The sequence below is a fragment of the Chenopodium quinoa genome, unplaced genomic scaffold, assembly GCF_001683475.1.
Source record: "Chenopodium quinoa cultivar QQ74 unplaced genomic scaffold, ASM168347v1, whole genome shotgun sequence".
NCBI classification, from domain to species: domain Eukaryota; kingdom Viridiplantae; phylum Streptophyta; class Magnoliopsida; order Caryophyllales; family Amaranthaceae; genus Chenopodium; species Chenopodium quinoa.
The window spans coordinates 583,275-603,088 of NW_018744066.1; the positions used below are offsets into that span (position 1 = coordinate 583,275).

General features: G+C 33.8%; 3 protein-coding genes across 10 annotated transcripts; 1 reads left to right on the forward strand and 2 right to left on the reverse strand.

Annotated features, from left to right (window-relative positions):
* The first annotated feature begins 2,219 nt into the window (after positions 1–2,219).
* Positions 2,220–4,854, forward strand: LOC110690875. The gene is made up of 3 exons (XM_021867764.1): positions 2,220–2,515; positions 3,122–3,371; positions 4,093–4,854. The coding sequence occupies exons 1-3, from the start codon at positions 2,408–2,410 to the stop codon at positions 4,455–4,457; spliced, it is 723 nt and encodes a 240-aa protein (XP_021723456.1). The 5' UTR covers positions 2,220–2,407; the 3' UTR covers positions 4,458–4,854.
* A 335-nt stretch (positions 4,855–5,189) lies between these two features.
* Positions 5,190–11,911, reverse strand: LOC110690874 (ethanolamine-phosphate cytidylyltransferase-like). 2 transcript variants are annotated; one of them, XM_021867761.1, is made up of 10 exons: positions 11,303–11,911; positions 9,843–10,253; positions 9,210–9,445; positions 8,699–8,874; positions 7,925–7,996; positions 7,342–7,409; positions 6,779–6,899; positions 6,130–6,195; positions 5,907–6,029; positions 5,190–5,818 (listed from the first exon to the last, which is right to left on the reverse strand). In XM_021867761.1, the coding sequence occupies exons 2-10, from the start codon at positions 10,193–10,195 to the stop codon at positions 5,747–5,749; spliced, it is 1,287 nt and encodes a 428-aa protein (XP_021723453.1). In that variant the 5' UTR covers positions 10,196–10,253; positions 11,303–11,911; the 3' UTR covers positions 5,190–5,746. The 2 variants fall into 2 exon arrangements, with proteins under 2 accessions (XP_021723453.1, XP_021723455.1); XM_021867763.1 differs by lacking the exon at positions 11,303–11,911 and adding an exon at positions 11,095–11,263.
* Positions 11,912–14,106: 2,195 nt separating this feature from the next.
* LOC110690876 (protein OSB2, chloroplastic-like) lies at positions 14,107–19,698 on the reverse strand. Of its 7 annotated transcripts, none has more exons than XM_021867770.1 (4): positions 19,084–19,682; positions 17,227–17,365; positions 14,769–14,887; positions 14,107–14,485 (listed from the first exon to the last, which is right to left on the reverse strand). In XM_021867770.1, exons 1-3 carry the CDS (start codon positions 19,398–19,400, stop codon positions 14,777–14,779), a joined length of 567 nt encoding a protein of 188 aa, XP_021723462.1. In that variant the 5' UTR covers positions 19,401–19,682; the 3' UTR covers positions 14,107–14,485; positions 14,769–14,776. The 7 variants fall into 7 exon arrangements, with proteins under 7 accessions (XP_021723462.1, XP_021723459.1, XP_021723460.1 ...); XM_021867767.1 differs by having other exon boundaries at positions 14,107–14,543; positions 19,084–19,681; XM_021867768.1 differs by having other exon boundaries at positions 14,749–14,887; positions 19,084–19,680.
* Between the last annotated feature and the right edge of the window lie 116 nt (positions 19,699–19,814).

The window sequence follows — 19,814 nt, forward strand, 5'->3', positions numbered from 1 at the left end:
CCAAAGTGTCACGTGCTCAAACCACCAAACAGAAGACGCTGAAAATCTCCAGCCCAGCCCACTAACCCTTAAACCCGTAAAACCCAAACAAAAGAAATAACGCTGATCTCTTTTCCATACATCTTTAGCATCGACGCCATTAACAATTCATCATCCGAGCTCGAATTTTTTTCTCTCTCTATAAATGAAACATACAAAATAAATATGAGTAACATTATTATTAATGAAAGATGTGATATAATCACAATTTGGTATCTTATAATCATATTTATATTGATACAGTCACTTTTATATTGATATAATCACAATTGATATCTTATAATCACAATTGATATCTCATAATCATATTTATATTGATATAGTCACAATAATTGATATATTATAATCACATTTATATTGATAAAATCACAATTGATATCTATAATCATATTCATAACATTCTACAATTTCTAAAGTTTTCGACTAAAATCAATACACTAAAACTACGAACAATTTAGTAGAGGGAACCAAATCTTAAAAAATAATAATAAAAAAAAGCAGTAGAATTAAGTTAATAAAAAGTAAACCTTAAAAATCAAATCAAATACTAAAATACCTCTTCAAAATGAAATTTAAACACTAAAATTGAAATATCTAAAGTTAAATTTAACTGAATCGGACGATTTACACAAAAAATTGAACTTATTAATCGAAACCTAATTAAATACCTTTGCAAGGCCGCCCAACTACTTTTAAGCTGTTAGTTTTTATTTTGGTTTGTATTATGTGATTTACCTATAAAATTTTTGGTGACAGACTGACTATTAATATGAATGTTTTTGGGCTAATAGATTAGCTTAGTAGATAACACCCAAAAAAAAAAAAAAAAGCCCGTAGGCCAACACATGGACCAGCCTAACCCTGGATACCCATGGGTCTGGGTTGTGCTAGGGCATTATTTTCAAAATTTGTGTTCGTTCCAACCCAATCAATTGGTGATGGGTTGATCCATGGGTTAGACCTATGCCCTCGTAAGGTCATGGGCTTGGATCACACCCCCGGCCCAACACAGCCTGAAACCAATTTATCCCTATCCTTCTTGCTAAACTCCCGGTTAGAATTATAAACTAGTTAATTTTTTGCTTAAACTGGTTTAGTATAATTTTCAGATTTTTTTGGAGCTACAGAAAGACACAAAAATATTACACCAAATTAATTAAACAATCCAGCTTTGTCAACCAATAAAACAATCTAATCTATAGTGAAAGAATAATTAGGTTAATTAGTCATTAGATTAACCACCAACCTCATTTTTATAAATTTATGGTGGAACAAAGTCCAAATCATGTTTTTCTTATTCTACTTCACTAAACACTCTCTCTAATAAAATAGAGAAGAGAAAATAGCTCTAAAATCAAAATATTCCGATTGCAAATCCTTCCTAACTTGAAAATCTACTAACATTGCCTAAAAGTTTTGCCGCCCAACTTTCCCTTCCAATAACTTCAACTTCCCTCTTCTATTCAGCGGAATTTGCTAACTTTCTACAATTCCACTAATGATGTACAAATTTCTTTCATACACCAAGCGTACATCTAGCCTTTTGCCCCTTTCCGATCATGCTATCGTGTGCACAATCCACCGAATATTACTATCTATAAATATAACTAAAGTAATTATTGCTGATGTCATTAATATACACATGTCAAACTCTTATACAAAATTTTCCCACCAAAACTAATAATGACGATATCATTTTTTTCCAACAAAAATAAAAGTTTGAAAATAGTGAATTAATTATTTTGTATCCTAACAGATTTTATATTTAAATTAATGAACTAATTAAGCAAATTTTATTGGAGAAATTAAAGGAAGGTCGGACTGTTTTATTTTCTTATAAACATTATAATTTTCTCCTACTTTGTATATTTTATACATATTATATGAATTGAGGTTTCCACTCTTTATTAATTTATCAATTTATTAAATTTTACTTAAATTATTTATACTACGTATATATTATACACAAATAAGCTAAATAATATTGTTTAAATTATACATCGCATGAGCCTAATCTAGTGAGCTAATAATACGCTCACCTTGCCGCATTTGAAACCAAAAAAAACACATTGTGATTGATGTAAAAAAAAAAGGTGCAATTTGAGAATTTCCCGGTATTTTCAAGTCTGGAAAAATCTAGACTTCAACCGAAACCTCTATTTCTTTCTACATTATTTAATTAACTTAATTAACTTTCTCAAGACTCTCATTTTCCACTTACTTCTACTATTCTTCATTTTTCTCTCCAATTTTAATCATCATCTTTAATTATTGAAATTCTCCAACAAATTAGGGTTTTTGATTCCTTTGATTTCTTCTTCTGTTAGGAGAGAGAAAAATCAAAGTAACAACAAATTAGGATCAATTAATGGAGGATTACAATGGATTTAAGCTCAAGAGGAAGGATTTGGAGGAAGTTAATGATGATTTCTCCGATTTTTCTCTCTCTTCTCCTGCTCGGAAAATCCGTCGTTTGGTAATTTTCTCTCTCTTCTTTTAGTATACTCCGTAAATTGAAGTGAATCTGTTGTTACTTTGATTTTTCTCTCTCCTAGGGCTCTGATTTTAGCTTATTTGATTCTGGAAAAATTGGACAATTGCTGGTTTTTAGGCTCTAAATTTCTAATTGATCTTAATTTCTTGGTTAATTGTGCATTTTTATAATATTTATGCTTGAGCTGAATAGCAGAGATGTTAATTTGCTCTAATCTTGTTCTTCTCTTACAGTAGCAGTTCAATTCCCTAATTTTGCTTGTTAAATTGTTGTTCAGTTATTTTTGCATGAATTGTGTGAAATTGAGTGAACTTTATAGTGTTTGTTCTTGGAAATTAGTCATTTAGATGTCTGATTCACTGATTGATCAGAAATAGGTTAAGAATTAAGTAGGTAGTTACTAAATTAAGTTTCGAAATTCGAGGATTAATTAGGATAGTCTAACGAATTAAGTCATGGTTTGATGATTGTGGTTAAGATAATTGGTGTTTAGTTGAGTAATTATGTCATTTACTTACTCAGAGTGAAGTTATTAGTTCATTGGTTGATATGAAGAAGTTTCTAATGTCGGAATTTGGGATTGATTAGGATGCTGATTTGCCGCCAATTATTGAAGATGAGGAACTAGATTTTCAGCCGGTTTATGGGCAATCGGTGCCTCAGAACAACATTTCCAGTGGTTTGGGAGATCAAGTGAATCCACTGGACATTGAGGAGCTTCCATCTATTCCTGAGAATGAAGAGAAAGCCATTGTTCTATTCAAACCTATGAAGGATCATAGTGTTTTCTCTCAAGGGAGTTTTTCCGTTGATCCGAATTTGGTGTCTTTTTTTAAAAGTGAGTTATCTATATTACTTAACCTACCCAGTTTCTGTTGTTTGTGTTCAACATTTAGTAATCTTATTTTATAAATTTTTTATTTGTCAGATGTTGACCATTTAGTGTTGATGACTACTTTAAATACTGATGCTGGCTCTTTTTATGTGGTAGTTTGTTCTGATAATAAAGTTGTCGGGACAGGATTAGAAAGCCTTGCTTAGAGCGGGATTCATACTTGGAGTTTGGGATGGTTGCTTCCGTTCTTGTTTTTATATGAAGTAGGATAAACTAATAATTTGATCTAGTTGGAGAATGATAATACTAAGACATCAATGGTTCAATGTCATATGTGTTTTTAATGGTGAAGTATGGGCTTATCGCTTAGATAAGGTTTTGATAGGATGCTGCTAATTGGTGCAATTTTAAGCTCGTGTTATTCTTTAGTTTAGTGGCTTGACAGGGTTTACTTTAAGTGGCTAAAGGTCCTATACAATGCATCCTTGAGTCCTTGATGCGTGATTCTCTCAGCATTTAGAGAATGATTGCTGTTAGTTTGCTGGATATTTAAACAATGTTGAGTTCTGTTTTTTTTGCTAGTCTCAATACCTTTTCTTTTTCCGTTTTCTATTCTCTTTCATGCAAAGCACTGGAACATCTTACATATGATCTCTACTAGTAATTTATTGAGTGAATGTATAGAACACAAATGACTGAGCTGTTAACTTGAATCTTTTTATAGATCAAACTTTTTGGAACAGCCTAAAGTCTGGTGGAATCAACGATGAGGATGAAGCCAATGAAAATGACCTTGAGGAGAATGGATGCAGGGCGGTCATCCCTTGGGTGCCATCTCAGACTGTCAACCCAGTATCACAAACTCTTGCTTCTCAAACAGATGTGTCAGAATCAATGGATGCTGAAGAGATGGAAACAGCAATGATGGAAGTTGAAGATCAGGATGCTGCAAATGTTGGAATAGCAAGTGAGTACAGTAACCTTCCTAATTATAACGAAGGCTTGCAACATCAATGGCTTCAACAGCAACATTGCATGGTTCCTCAACCTCCTCAGAATACCTCAACTCCAATTGTGTGGTACAGGTGAATAAGTGACAGATACCGCCAATTATCAATGTACGTAGTAGGTCGAAAATTTAGGTTGAATTTTGAGGTTGAAGAAGATTTGACAATTTGACCTGAGCAGTTATGGTCATGAACTGAAGGGAAGTTTCACTGCTACAAGTGTTCCCTAGTGATGGGAACTGTTTTTGATGTAGAAGCATAATTTTTTATGATCTGTTGTTTCTATCTAGTGGTGAGGAGATCTTGGAGAGTAAGCGGGGTTGTTTAGGTTGCTAGAAAAGCATGATTTTATAAAGCAGTTTGTATGTTCATGTCCTGATCGATTGTAAATTTTAAAGGATTTCTTCAGGATTTACACGAAGTACCAGTATATGATTTGGCTCAAACCCAGAATATTGTCGTAATTGCTTGATCTTTTATTCTCTTGGTTCATGGGTGTGTTGTGTGTGTGCTAAGGCCTAAGGTCCTATAACCTTTAATCCCTAAACCATCAAATAATAAGTTGCAGTGATTTCTTTAAAAATTGATATCATTAATTCATTAGGTTCTATGTCAAACCATTAATTCGTTTTTCTTTATAAAAAATTTGAGTGCAACTCAAAGTTTTCAAGCAAGGAAATCAGGGACTAGGTGTAAAACTGCAAAATGCATCATACTCATGTATTTCAGTGAGCCTGAGAACTGGTTAATTTGTGATCTGTTCAGCATAAACGCAGTACCTTATGGTTCAGCTGTATTCGAATGAGTCGATAAATTTTAACAAAAACGCAAAAGCTTATCAACTTGAGCATATTACTCCATTCAACAAAGAGAGTTAAAAGAATGAATCTTCATGGTAGATAAATAATACAAATACACGACTAAATAGGGCCTGAAAGGGTGTAAAACCCCCCACGAAACAAAGAGAAAAAAGAAGTAAAAAATAAAAGAAAAAAAATAATAAAAAATATATTTCCCTAAACTCAGTAGAGATACACAACAAAACTTCCTCCTTGCAGAGTGAGTGAACTTTCACGATTATGATATAAATATAAATACGAGCCGCATATTCTGCTAATTGATAATTGAGGATGTACTGCATTACCACTGATGACTTAGCAATGAGAAAGAGGCGGAGAGAGGACGACCAGGTTGTTAGGCAACTCAGGGTAGCCTAGGTTCAATCAATGACTTGGCTTGCTATCTTCTTTCTCGAGCTGTTAGCATTGAGCCTATCCACGAGTATCTATCTGCAAACTATACATGCAATTCTAAGCCTGTTCTAGGGAGGCTTGCATCGATTGAGGTATGTCTAATGACATTTAGGGAGTCTCAGTCTCCCGACACATATGTCTTCTGTTCATAGTATTTCTTCTCACTTTGCACCTTCTTAAGGTTTCGTTTCTGCATAGATGGAAATATGATGGGATGATTTGAATCTCCGAACGAGAGAATGGCAGAGTTTTGATTATTTTATGATGTATGAATGTACCTTGTAGATTTCATGATTGGTGATAATTCTTTGAGCCACAGAAGACGTAGTTATGTTTTTGGGGCTTTCAATTATCCTGAAAATACCCATACTCTTGGGCACTGCATAGGGATCAACATCTCCCTGAAATACACAGGATTGAAATAGTTCAGGCTCAGGTTCATGTTTTTCTTTCAAATGTAGCTTTTGATTAATTATGAGCAGTACATCGAGAAGAGCTTACATTGATTAGAGGATTAGCCTCCGATATTGTTCCATGTACAACTAAACAAATGTTGAAGGTTGTTACCTGCTTTCCCATTGCACCGAAAAGACTTGGTGTTAGCATAATGTCTCACAAAAATAGAAACGGATCCACAAATCTAAGAAATAGTAAACTGGTTGCTTCAATGAAGTCATTAATATTGAATTCATTTACTTGTTGCCAACATAGATAACACAAATAATCCCATCAACACAACTAGTAGGAATGATACTGTGTTTACTCAGCTGTTACAAGCTTCTTACTTTCTCTACTGCTAAAGAAGCATAGAAGTTAACCAGGAAATTCAATTATGTGTAAAAAAAAGAAACTGAACACTTTCTAGCTTCTTTAATACTTCAGAATTTCTTGGAATTATTAACTGGGTATTTACAGCTTCACATTAATGTTAGCTTGTACCTATAAAGCAAACTTGCAATTTCCTTGAGATCTCAGTGACTATGAATTAGTGATTTCTAATTACAAAAATCACAGACAAAGAATAGAGCAGTTGAAATATTCAACAAAATGGAGCAAATTTTCCAATTATTGAGATCTAACTAAAGTTTTCTCAAACGTTGAAATAATTAAACTAAAATTAATGAAATAACTGAAATGAAAGAGAACAAACCATGTCCGAAGTGACCTCCCACGGTGAACCCATGATGATTTCATCAACATAACGACAACCCAATACACTGAGACTGCGCTCATGTAAATTCATCAATGGATATCCTGGCCCCCGAATTTCACTGCAAGGAACAAGGACCATTTATTTTCTGAAGATCAGCCAAGGGAAAACTTTATGTTTTCTCGTTATAAAAGACAAGGACTCTTCTTTTTTTTTTTTTTTTTTTTTTTTTTTTTTTTTTTTGGGGGGGGGGGGAACAAGGACTCTCTTTTTAAATAACATAAAATAACTACTGCGGAACATCATTAAGAAACCATGTAGTCAATGTATTAGACACTATTACAAAATAAAATACTAACTTCGTTTCATATTATTTGCAACAATTAGACATTTTTCCTCTCAACTGTATGTCAAATCGTTGTAAATAATATGAAACGGAGGTAGTAGAAGTTTTGACTCTAGCAGTCCTATAATATCTGACATCAGCTTGCCAGGTAGATGAAACCAAAGTGTATCTTAATCTAATTACAATGAAAGAATAGATAGGATAAGAAACAAGATACCTGACAGTTTGGTCTGTGTAAATGCCAACAAGTAAGAAATCTCCAAGCTGTCGAGCAGCTCTAAGTATCTGTATGCATAGGAAGAAAACTAAGCGCTTGCAATCATAAGACACAGCTGAGAAAGTCCAGCAGTGAAACCATGAAAAGACGAATGTAAATATGTTTTCATGAAGATAAACTATTTAAATAACAAAGGAAAAACAACAATAGAACATGCAGCTGTCTCCCAATTATTGATCAAAGCAATACCCATAAAATAGATCAATTTTCTGCAAACTCAAACTAAATAAACTCTATGAAATCACTGTTTTTTCTGATTTGTGATATGTCCAATGTTTGCAGAGAATACTCAGTTATTTAAAAGGCCCTTAATCAAGCTTCCAAACTAATTTCTCAAGAAAGCTACTTTGTTTAAGTCTTTGAGCATCATATAGTCATATATCCAGCACAGATAATTAAAGCAGTAAAACAAAGCGTTATTTTCACATTTTACAAAGCTATCATGGAAAAATTAGTAAATGCAGTAATCTTCGAAGAATCATGAACATCAGAAATTGCAGAATTAAGGGAATCTATGATTCACCTCGACATGTCCAGCATGGAAAAGATCAAATGCTCCATCAATATACACAACACGAGCATTTGGTCCCGGCCCCTGCAATCATAATTCAGATGAAAATGCAATATTATAATTAAGACCAAGCGTTTTCATTTTTTTTTTAAAGGGGGCAACAATTGGAAAAGGCAGTAAGAAATTGGCGCAAGGACTAAGAGGAAGTTGAAAAAATCATTCTCAAAACACTAATCACTTAAAATGATGCCTAAAGAACAGATCAAATTATTTGGCAATTTATACATACTAGCTCAATACAGTTAAGAAAGGTCAACAAGAACCTATTTTTAATAAAAGATATGGTCAGCATTATATTTATATATAGCTTGCATAAAGTTACGAAGACATTATCATTCTTTTCTTAACCAAGGTAGCTCACTACATTTTCTGGTAGAACGCCCCTTTAGCCTGCTAGGTATTTCTACTGGTATATGCTTGTAGAGTTTAGCAGTAAAGATCACAATACACCAGAAGAGTACCCTTAGCTTAGAAGGTAGACAAAACTAAAGACATTAAGAGATACCCCTGCATTTCTTCACAATTTTGTACTATTCAAAGCGTAGGTTTTCGCCAGATTCTTCATCATGCAAGGTCCTTAAAATGGTAAGCCTTTCCAGTTTCCACTTATACATTCTTTTTACAATTTCTTCAGGATTTTGTAACGAAAGTAATAAATCCTATCTGATTCAGAAAGCAATATAAATGGGAATAAAAAAAAATCATCACTATAATAACTTTAGATACCTTCCCATTTGAGAACTGCACAATGCGCCTGGAGGTGGGAAGAAAATGAGATAAATGACCAACTGTAGGCTGCTTTATCTTAGTGACTTGCTTAACGCCACAAGATTCCTGATGTGAAGTCAGATCATCACTATCTTTGTGAGCACTGTGATCTCGACCAGTTAGAAGTATCCTTCCTACATATACGTGAAACACCATGCATTAAAATCAACTACAATTCAAAGGCATCAGGTCTCTCTTTCTCTCTCACAACAAGCAGATCAGTTCCATCCTGCCCCCTTGGTCTAATGTTCACAATGGATAGTTTGGAGCACATCAGATACATGGCTAGAGATGCACAGGAGTCGAAGCTAATCCACACCATACAACATATTGTGGAAATCATAAAGAAACCAGATAAACCAACCCATATGTGTAGTAATCTATACCAACTGCCGAATGCTAGAGTCTCTTTTTAGCTGAAAATTACGCTTTTAATTTGTCATTGGGAGGAAAATAAAAGAAATAATACCTACAATGTCTGTGCTTGAAACTCCTTCTGTACGTTTGATTTGTTTGTAGCGGCCAGCTTTCTTCGCCAATGCATAAGCATCAGTTCCATCAGGTAGTAAGCAAGGATCATCACCATGTATGATATAGTCAATTTTGTACTCTTTAAAGAGAGTTTTCATAAACTGCTCAGTAATTTCATAGGGAGCATTAGGAATGACTTCGTCGACCCATTTTAACCCGCCAACCAGTGCCAACCTGAAAGTTGACTTGATTTAGAGCACTGAAGCAGCAGCAATGAGTAGCATTAAAGACCCAAAAATAACCAAGACAAATGATTCATAACACTGAGTTCCTAGCATCCAACTACTAATTTTCATGAAATACTTCGTATGTAATTTTACTAAAGTCTTCTGCAAGGTCTTTTGATCCTAACAAATCAGGTAACAGTTTGCAGCAAAATGGATTTATAGAAAGCCACTAAATCCCGATATTGAATCTGTATACTTCAGAGTAATAAATGAAAGTGAGTCATGACACAAACTCTTCTAAATAAAATCAATGATGACGAGTACACGACTATGATATACCCATATCGGCCATTAGCCATTAACAAATGACATATAATCATTAACAACGATTTTATGTTGATTACCTTTCTTCCATAGACAACACTGGAGGCCCTTTGTTAGCCAAAATTTCTTCATCGCTAACAACTCCTACAACTAACTCATCTCCTAGAGCCTTTGCTTGCCTCAGTGCATTTGCATGACCATAATGCATCAAATCAAAGCATCCATCCATGTACACTCTAACACGTTTCTTCTCATGTGCACGCTTTTTCAAAATACCAAAACCAGGACACAAATAAGGCAGATAATGAACTCCAATCCCGCCAAAGTAGCTTGTCGATAGACCAAGTAGAGCTGCTGTGATCATTATTCCTCCAAATACATGCGGGTAGTAGCAAACTCCATCCCAAATCCAACTATGATTTTCGTATTCCATTGTAAAAATACCCAGATGCCCCCGGGACCCTGGGTCTACTAGATGATAATGAACAAAACTGCAACAACAATATTCAGTTTAATTTGTCAGAATACTAGAAACTGAATAAAAAAAGCTTATACATCATGATCCATGAAATATCAGAATCAGCTAGCTTTCTAATGTTATTGCTTTACAAGTAATTGAACATAGTTACAAAAGGATATAGCAACAAGTCGATATACTACTATATTTAAAGAAAATTAAGACTCGAAACACGTGGAATATATACTAGCAATCAGCATTACATATTCTTCCAAAACTGTTGGTGCAATATCCCATATAAATAGAGTGGTTAATAATTCAGAGATTCATATAGTGAAAGTTACATGTCATAACTAACACTCCATAAAATGAAAAATTTGCAAGATGACTGAACATTGATTTAGCAGTGAATCAGAATCAACAAGTAGTTAAATTTTCTGCATTCACATCACAACAAACATCAATTCAGCTGATGAATTCACAAAAGACTGTTGCAATTTGAACGATTCATCACATTACAGCATAAGTGCTGAAGTGCATAACCTGAAATCGAATATTGGGAAGAAAAAAAATCCCTCAAATTAACATAATTTCCACTGAAATTAAGAGCTCAGCTGCCAAATTTTGATGACAAAACCTAAAATTCAAACTAAAAACGGCTAAAAATGTCCAGCAAATCCAAATTTTAAAAACAAACAGAAAATTCTACTCCTAAAATTTATCAATAAACAAAATTAAACTCTCTCAAAAAAAAAAAAAAAAACAAAATTAAACCATCACATTCTCAATCCAACAAAATCCACCATGCAAAAATCTAAGATCAATAATTCAACAAAAAAAAAAAAATTACAATACACAAACAAATCATCAAGTACCTGGACAAGATCAGATCGAAAACACCCAACAATGAAAAACACAAATCTTACACAAATACAACAACCCCACAAAAATTTACGATCTGGGTATTATGGAATCACACAAAAAATATAAAGATTGAGCCTTTTTTCCAGTAAAAACAAAAAAAAAATAAACAAAATGGCAAAAAAGGTGGAAACTTTAATGAAAATCGAACAAATTCTTTACCTCTTTTCCCTTTTCCCGCTTTGCCGAAATAATTTCTGACCACTTTAATGTTGTGCGCCTAGAAATTAAGCAAAAGAAATCCTCTTCAAAAAGGTTGATTTTTGATTGATAGTTTCGATACCGTGAGATTTGGGAGAAATGAATAAATGGGAAGGCAATAAATAAATAAATATATACGTCTTCTTCAACTTGGTCAATTAAAAACAAATAACTTGGTCTAATACTTGCAATATATGCAAATACTAATATAATGATATAATATATGATATTAAAAAATATGAATGTGTATAATATATGGTTTAATTTCCTGAAGTATTGGCAAAGTGGAAGTTGTAAATGAGAAATTTGTTAGAGTTGTTCTGTTGTATGAAAACGAAAAGTATTGAGGTGCCGGTGAGATTCTGCAAATGAAATAATCTTTTTTAGTTGATACATTGGACCACGCTGGATGCGTCAACTTGAGTATTCAATGCTCAAGAATCTTCTTTTCTTTTTTTTTTTTTTTTTTTTTTTCTTTCTCAAAATTAGGCTTTGGTTTAGATGACGGGATAACTAACTTAGAGCTTATTCTGATTTACTGAAATGAGCTGAATTGAAATGATTAGAGTTGAACTAAACTAGGCTAAACTGAGCTGAATTGTTTATGAGAGAAGGAAATTAGGAACTGAACTAAACAAAACTGATTAGAACTGAATTGAACTGAATTGTAATTAAGGGTCTGTTCATATTTACTTATTTTCAGTTCAGTTCAGTTTAGTTCAGTTCAGTTCAGCTCCAATCAGTTCAGCTCTAATCAGTTCAGGTCAGCTCTAATCAGTTAGTTCAGTTGTTAATTTTTTTGTTTTAGATGTTTTAGCATATTACAACAACGACAATAATAATAATAATAATAATAATAACAACAACAACAATAATAATAATAATAATAATAATAATAATAATAATAATAATAATAAAAATAATAATAATTATTATTATTATTATTATTTTAAATTATATTCGTCGTTCAAAATGGTCACATGTTTTTTTATAGTTGAACTCATTGACAAAATGAGAGTACTACACAACAGTTACTAGCTTTCATAATCGGTTAGTTCTTCGTCTTCTTCTTCTTCTTCATTAAGTTGCTCCATTACCTCGACATTCCTCTGAATTAACTCCCATATCTGATCAGTTATTTGGTTTCGTACAATATCCATAGCTGTTTTTCTGTTATCATCGTACATAGTATGATCTTCTGTTGGTCCCATGACTTCAACTTGGTGCGTGAATGGAATCCCTAGTTCATGTAAACGAACAAAATTATGTAGAGTACAACAAGCAACGATTGACTACAGTAAAATATTGAAGAATACTTTTTATTTTTATATATATATTTAAAATATAATACACAAAAATTTAATAATTTAAAATACAAAGTTATTTTTAATACACTTTTATATTTTTCACAATACACTATATATATTATCATCAATTTTCATAAACATTTTCATATATTTTTATGCATTTTAATTTTTCAGTTCAGTTCAGTTTAGCTCCAATCAGTTCAGTTCAGTTCAGTTCAGCTCCAATCAGTTCAGTTCAGTTCAGTTCAACTCAATTCAGTAAATATGAACATGCCCTAAGTTGAAGACAACAGACCCTTAATCGGTAAAAGTCTTGATCTTTCGGGGGATATTGGAATGGTATTTTATATGGAGTATGTGTCACCGAAATACATCTCTTTTACGATATCTATTGTTTCAATTAGGCACTATTTTATTCACTTAAGTGTATTTTATTTATCTGATTCACTTAATTATGAGTTATTGATTAAGCTTATTAGAAAATATATGAACTAATACTTAGAATTCCAAATGTAAATGAATCTGAGTAGCCCTTATTCATGTAATGAATTTACTTATCTCATACTGATTATAAACCAATTATGGGTTCAACTATCAACTTGAACTTTTGGTTAAAATAATCTTTTAATACCTATTATAAACTTATTTGAGCTTGTTAGCCTTATCAAAAGTAGTATTGTGTACAACGACGAAGCTAGGAATCATTAATCACCGGTGTCAATATTAAGAATCATACACAGGGAACCCCTCCCCCCTCCCTACCCGTGTCACAGGAATGGGGTATGAGAAGTCGGGACTAACCATTTCTCAATCTCCTACATCCTTAGTTATGATTCAAAACACACATACCTAATCTACAATGAAAATTTTGAGCCATGTTTGGGTTGGGGCCCCCCACCCCTCATTACGTCCGCGACAAATTTAAAAGGACATGCTTATAATAATAATAATAAAAAAATCGGAACAAAAATTAAAGAACAGATAGAGTAATGGAGTATTACAACATAGTATGAGCTGGCAAAGTTTGTAAATAAAATATCTAGTCCGTAACGTATAAGGACTCTATGGTAAAATGGTAAGCAGTTACGCAGCAGGAGACAACGTCATGTATTCGTGGGAAATACCTGATCAGAAAGCTTGACGATTGAAGTCGACGTTGTCTCAACTACCCTTTCCACGTCATTCATTACTTTGTTTATCAATCACACAATTTTTGTGATTATCATTCACTTTTCGACAGGATTTTTTTTCCTTTCTGTTTTTGAGGTGATTTTCAAAATGATAATCTCCAATCCAACCAAATGGTTCGGGTTCTGGTTCGTTTTCTGATTCTAAATTTCCCTCATCTCACTGTAAGGTGCTGTTGCGCGATTTATTCTAGTCAGGGTTGGGAACCCCTCCCGGGCTCCTCCCAACCTTGACAAGATAGTATTTTTCCGAGCTAGTATGATACAAAAATAAAAATCAAACAATTGTTAACATATCAAGTTCAAGGCTTGAAAACAAAGTTGTATACAAGTACTGTATTATCCAATCCAACACCAAAAGTTCACACCAGTTTAGTATGTACATATTGAAGAAGATGTACCTTTCTGTTTTATAATTCACAGCCCTGCCGACTTCCCAAAGTAGCAATCATATTTTTACATCACTTTCAAATCATCTATAAATGGATAATGATCATTAATTAGACAGCATTACTTTGTCCTGGATAATCTGTGATTAATATGGCAAGAGTTTTCTGTTTCACAGATTTTTCTCATTGGTCCTCCGGGTTCACAAGACAATTGTCTCGTGTTTGATTGATTCAGTGACGGAATCTATATTCATCCACTGCCTGTTACAAAGTATGTATTTACTTGCATGAATAAGGATTACAGTGGCTGTTAAAATTCCTGCATGAAAAAAATCGAAAACAAAACTAATGAACTTCATACTCTAGTTGCATGAATAAGGATTACAGTGGCTGTTAAAATTCCTGCATGAAAAATTCAAGCCAAACACAGTTTTACTTCATACTCTAGTTGTTATTCGAATTTCTGTATTTTTGTAAACAATAAGCCATATGTAGATGTAGTTAAGAGTTAAGATAGGATTTACCAAAGTAATTAGGCACGCACAGTTCATATTATGATCTGGGGTGAGGTTTCATCTTTTTGCCTCTTCTTTGATTGAAGAGGAGATGTTTCATCACTTCAGGATGGAATTGACGAACAAAATTAACATAGTGAACCATAACCTGCCACATTTAAATTGACATAGGGCAAAAGAAAAATTAATTACTCATGAAAATTAAGAATGACAAATTATCACAAAAAGGTATTTTGGAAATATAACCTAACGAACACAAAATCCACCCCCCTTTCCCCCGTTCAAAATTAGATGAGTGGTTGAACGAACGAGGATGAAAAGGGCAGTACTTTTAAATGATTATAGTAAATCCTTTAGTTCTTTATATATGAAGGGTTGTACCAATGTGATAATTATTTTTGGGTACAGGGACAAATTATATAAGCTAATGAACGCAAATTACACATGAGAATTGCCTAAAGCCCTAAGCTAAAAGCTCTTTTTTTTTTGTTGCTGAGCAAGTTCATTTGCATGCTCCAATTGATCACAAAACCTAAAGCTAACTCCTCTGCTTCTTAAAGGAAGACCATCATCTAGAAACTTAAAAAAGTGGAACAATAAATTCAGGACTCTTAAAAAATGGCATGGGCTTTCACACCTCAAACCTTATCCTAACGCAGTAACGCTCATACACCCACCACCCTCCCATCCACACCCAACACCTAACCCTTGCACCTTAGCGCAACGTAAATCAGTGTGAGAAAAAGAGAGAGGAAAATGAAAAGGCAGGAAAACATACTCCCTCCTTCCCGCTCCTTAAGTGATGAGATAGCTTTAAAGCTTGTCATTTCCCCACAAAAGAGCAAATAAGATTATGAAAGATGAAGTTCTCTATTCAGCCATTGGAATCGTGCATACTAAGATAAACTCCCTTTGTCCTGATATATAGGTCATTTTAACAAGTTTTACACGTGTTTGGAATCTAGCTGAAGTTGCATTGGCATTGTAAAGCGACATTTAAAATCTGTATGAACATTATTATGTAACCTATAAAGTATAATACAATATTGATATTATAAAGTGGTATTTAATATTGCATTAGTAATGTAATATGACTTACATTTTGGATCAAAGGAAAATAGTTAAAACGAATATAATTTGAATCAGAGGAAGTATATGAGAGACAAATATTTGGCAGAAGGATTAGTTACAGAGCCAGTTTTTCTGAACTAGGAAGGAACTAGTATACTTACATTATACTTCGTATACATTATTATTACATAGATTAGCTCCCAGACTGTTGGCTAGGTGAAAGGCTGATAGCTCGGGATGGTCAACTGACCAGTATGCATAGTTGAGAAGCACATTGTTGGAAAAAGACATAGCATGTATTTATACCATGGTGGATATTTCTATGCACATGGGAAAGCTTAACCTGAAACACTAAGTTTGTACATTTGGAGAGTTTAATAATGCTCCGGTCACTCTCAATGATTCTTGTTGCGGCATTGCCACATTGATTATATTGTTCCACACTTAGTATTGTGGTGTCAATAGAAAACAGCATCACAGCCTTTTGCAATGGAGCAGGACAAAGAACACCAACAGCCGCTCAAGGTGTATGAAAGGAGGCACAAACAAAAGAACAAGAGACAAGGTGAAGAGCTGCAGCAATTGTATGAAGAAAAAGACAAGGAAAATTAATGTTCCACTAAGCTTGGTGGTGAAAGGAATACTGTCAGCACAGTCAGTAAATGACAAGGAAGTTTAATGTAAAGAGTACTTTTTGTAGGGGAAGCTTGATATATAAGGATAGGCAATGCAACAGTAAAATTCATATTTTTGGTGAAATCAGTAGTAACACAGTAGTAGTAGTAGCAGTAGAGTATTCCTCAAAGCATTGTAGTTCCCTGTTTTCTTTGTAGCCGTTATTAACATTATCAATCAAATCCTTCAAGCTTTCCTCTAGTCTCTATATTGTTGTCTCTTCAAATAGCTCAAGTGTCCTAGTCTATAGCACCTTTACAGGTTTCTAACAATAAGACCTGGTTTCAGGATTATAATTTAGTGATGGAATTGTGTACTAGACAACTTAAGATATTAGTTAATCACATTACAACTTTACATATTAGCACTTGCTATGTTAAATACGTATAGTCTTGACTTTTGAGTCACAACAGAAAAAAACAAAAAAAACAAAAAACAAAAAATAATACACCGTAATTTTTTTTTTTTTTTTGGTTTCCTTCGCAATTAACTAAATCAGCTCATGAGCTTTCAAACCAATGGCCTGCCATCAGAGCAGAAAGGGATCACAAGGAACATGTTGCAATTCTCATCAAATGCTAAATGCAAGTCTGAACCTCATTAGTTACATTACATGCTTCCCACATAAAGTTAAGCATGTTATAGGTAAAGCCTATGCTCAGCACCAATTAGTTCAATTATAGCATTTGATTTGACCAAGAAAGAAATAATGTAATCAAAAAGAGAGAAGCACAACATTACCTGGACTTTGGATGGGTAATCAGTCAAATCGATTGGCAAACGTGCTGAACTCAAGTGTCCGGCAATGTGTACATTATCATTTTCCCTCAGATGGGTAGCAGCAGTGATGGCCAAGTCACCTTCAAATATTATAGGAATCCTAGTTAAAGGGATATTAGGAAGAAACAATTAGTTCAAAATGCACTTACATTACAATTAAGGATATTTATACAAATATATCTGACAGGCACCCATTAGCTTCATAATACACACAGTAGCATAAACCTAGGAAGCACAGAAACTACAAGGAAAGCTATTTGAAACCCAGCCCAATTTCATGCTAATGAAACCTAGGAATGGCTCCAACTTGAGGTTTTCCTGTTTCCAACAATAAATAAATAAAAAAATAAAATTCCTAAAACCTGAGTCATTTCCATGCTACATAGGCATAACCTGAACTATACATGCATATCATGTATTCATACTATGTTCTCACACCAATGCCCTTGAATATTAGAAAATGAATTGTGCTACACAATGTGTGTGTGTGTGTGTGTGTGTGTGTGTGTGTGTGTTTGCTTGCTATGAATTGTAATAATGTATCACAAAGAAGCCTAAGATTTGAGGTTTAATTCCAATACAATACAATGTCATCCAGTAAACTAAAGTGTTCTATAACCATACATCTCCATAACTATAAATTTATTCGAATTGATGATGGTGAGGTAATTGTATTTGTGATTGTGTGGGCACACGTGTACTCATATCTAAAAGAGAGAAAGAGGGAGAATAAATCCTTATCAACCACCCTCTTTCATCACTTGAATTCCCAGTCACCACTAAATCACCTTATTTCAATAATACACTAACCCAAGTATCACAATCACCAGGGATCACGGTGTATATTAACATCAAAATTTCCATCACTTCAAGCAGGAAATACAGCTCAAAAGCACAGAGAAAATCAGATTAGCAATCAAACAAGCATCAAAGCATTTAAGCATGTAGCCGGAGAAAGGAACATAAATAGACACAGAGGAGGTATAGGCAATGAACAACCCCACTTAACCACTTGAACTTACACCATCCCAGCTAGAGTAGAAAGAGTGTAAACACTAAACAGGTATTTCCAACCACTTGAACATACACCATTCCATCCATTTGCTAGTCTAAGGAGCCTTATTATATGACTCTCTGATGAGATTAGGAATTTCAACAAGATACCAAACATATATTAACAGTCTGTTTTTCTAACATAAACTGACAAAAGCAGCAAAAACCCAATAAACCACTTAAAATTGAGACTGCAGTATAGCAAGTTAGCAACAAGTCTAACTCTCCAATCATCAAAAGCATCATACTATCTACCATCAGTTGTCCTTTCAAACTAGTCTATCGTATTCAAAACCACACTTCGCAAAGTTGCCCCTCCATTTGGTCCAGTCTAATGAGCTTTGCTTACTCATTATCCATGCTTAAGACTTTCAGAGAAATACCAATTATAAACAATTGCAAATCTTGATGGTGTTTCAACTAAAGAGAACAGATTTTAGTCAGGTTACATGTTCTACAAAAAACACTCACACAATGTCAAAGATTTAGTCCCAAAAACATCAGAAAACAAAAGAACATACCCGAAAATCAACCTACAACAAATTCATTATAATTGACAAAAAAATCACACAATTTCTTAAAGTAAACTACATAGCTCAATCAAACACCAAAATCACACAATTTTCAATCAAAAACCAAAATTCCCAATAAACCCCAAATCAAACATCAACCCAATTCAATTAAACACCATGAAAATCAACCCACAAAATCAAAAACACAAAAAGAAACAAAATTGAAAATGGGATTCTGAAATCGATGATATACCAGAGAGAATTAGAAGTAAACAAGGGTTGCCGTAGATGAGAAATAACAGTACTAGCCCATGATTTTCCATCAGCAGAAGTGCAAACTTTTACAGGCATAGTTACAGTACCAACAAAATTGACTCTATTTACAACCTTTGGTTGAAATGGAATTTCACTTGGTCTTGCCAAGTTCTTCTTCTCCCTGCTATCATCAATTGGGAGTTTGGTTGAGTATGAGGAGGAGAGAGAAAATGGGTGTTGACGAATTGGGGGGATTGAAGGGAAGAAGATGGTTGATTTGGAGGTTTTAGTGAGGGTTTTGTGTAACAAGTTCATGGTGTTTGTTTTCTCAAGTTACAGAATCTCAGCTCTCATTATGCAGAATTTTTTCTTTTGGGGGGTTCGTAAATTTTTTTTAGGCTCTAAGATAGTGGATCACTGGGTCGTGCTGCCTTGCCGTGCCCATTTTGTGTGGACGGGCTGAGCTTGCAACACGACACGTTTATTAAGGTGTTTGATCACGAGTTCTTACATAATTCGAGTGTTCGTAAAGTTTAAAAACTTTTACAAGTTAGATCGGGTTAGACTGAGCAATGAGCAGGATTAGGCGTTAGGTTATATATACAAGATTGATCTACAGTTCTACACCAAACAAAATTATGTAGGCTAACGCCCACAACAACAAAAGCTTATCTCACTGATCTCACTATGTTAGAAAAACGATTTCACTCTATTAACTTATGAAGTTAT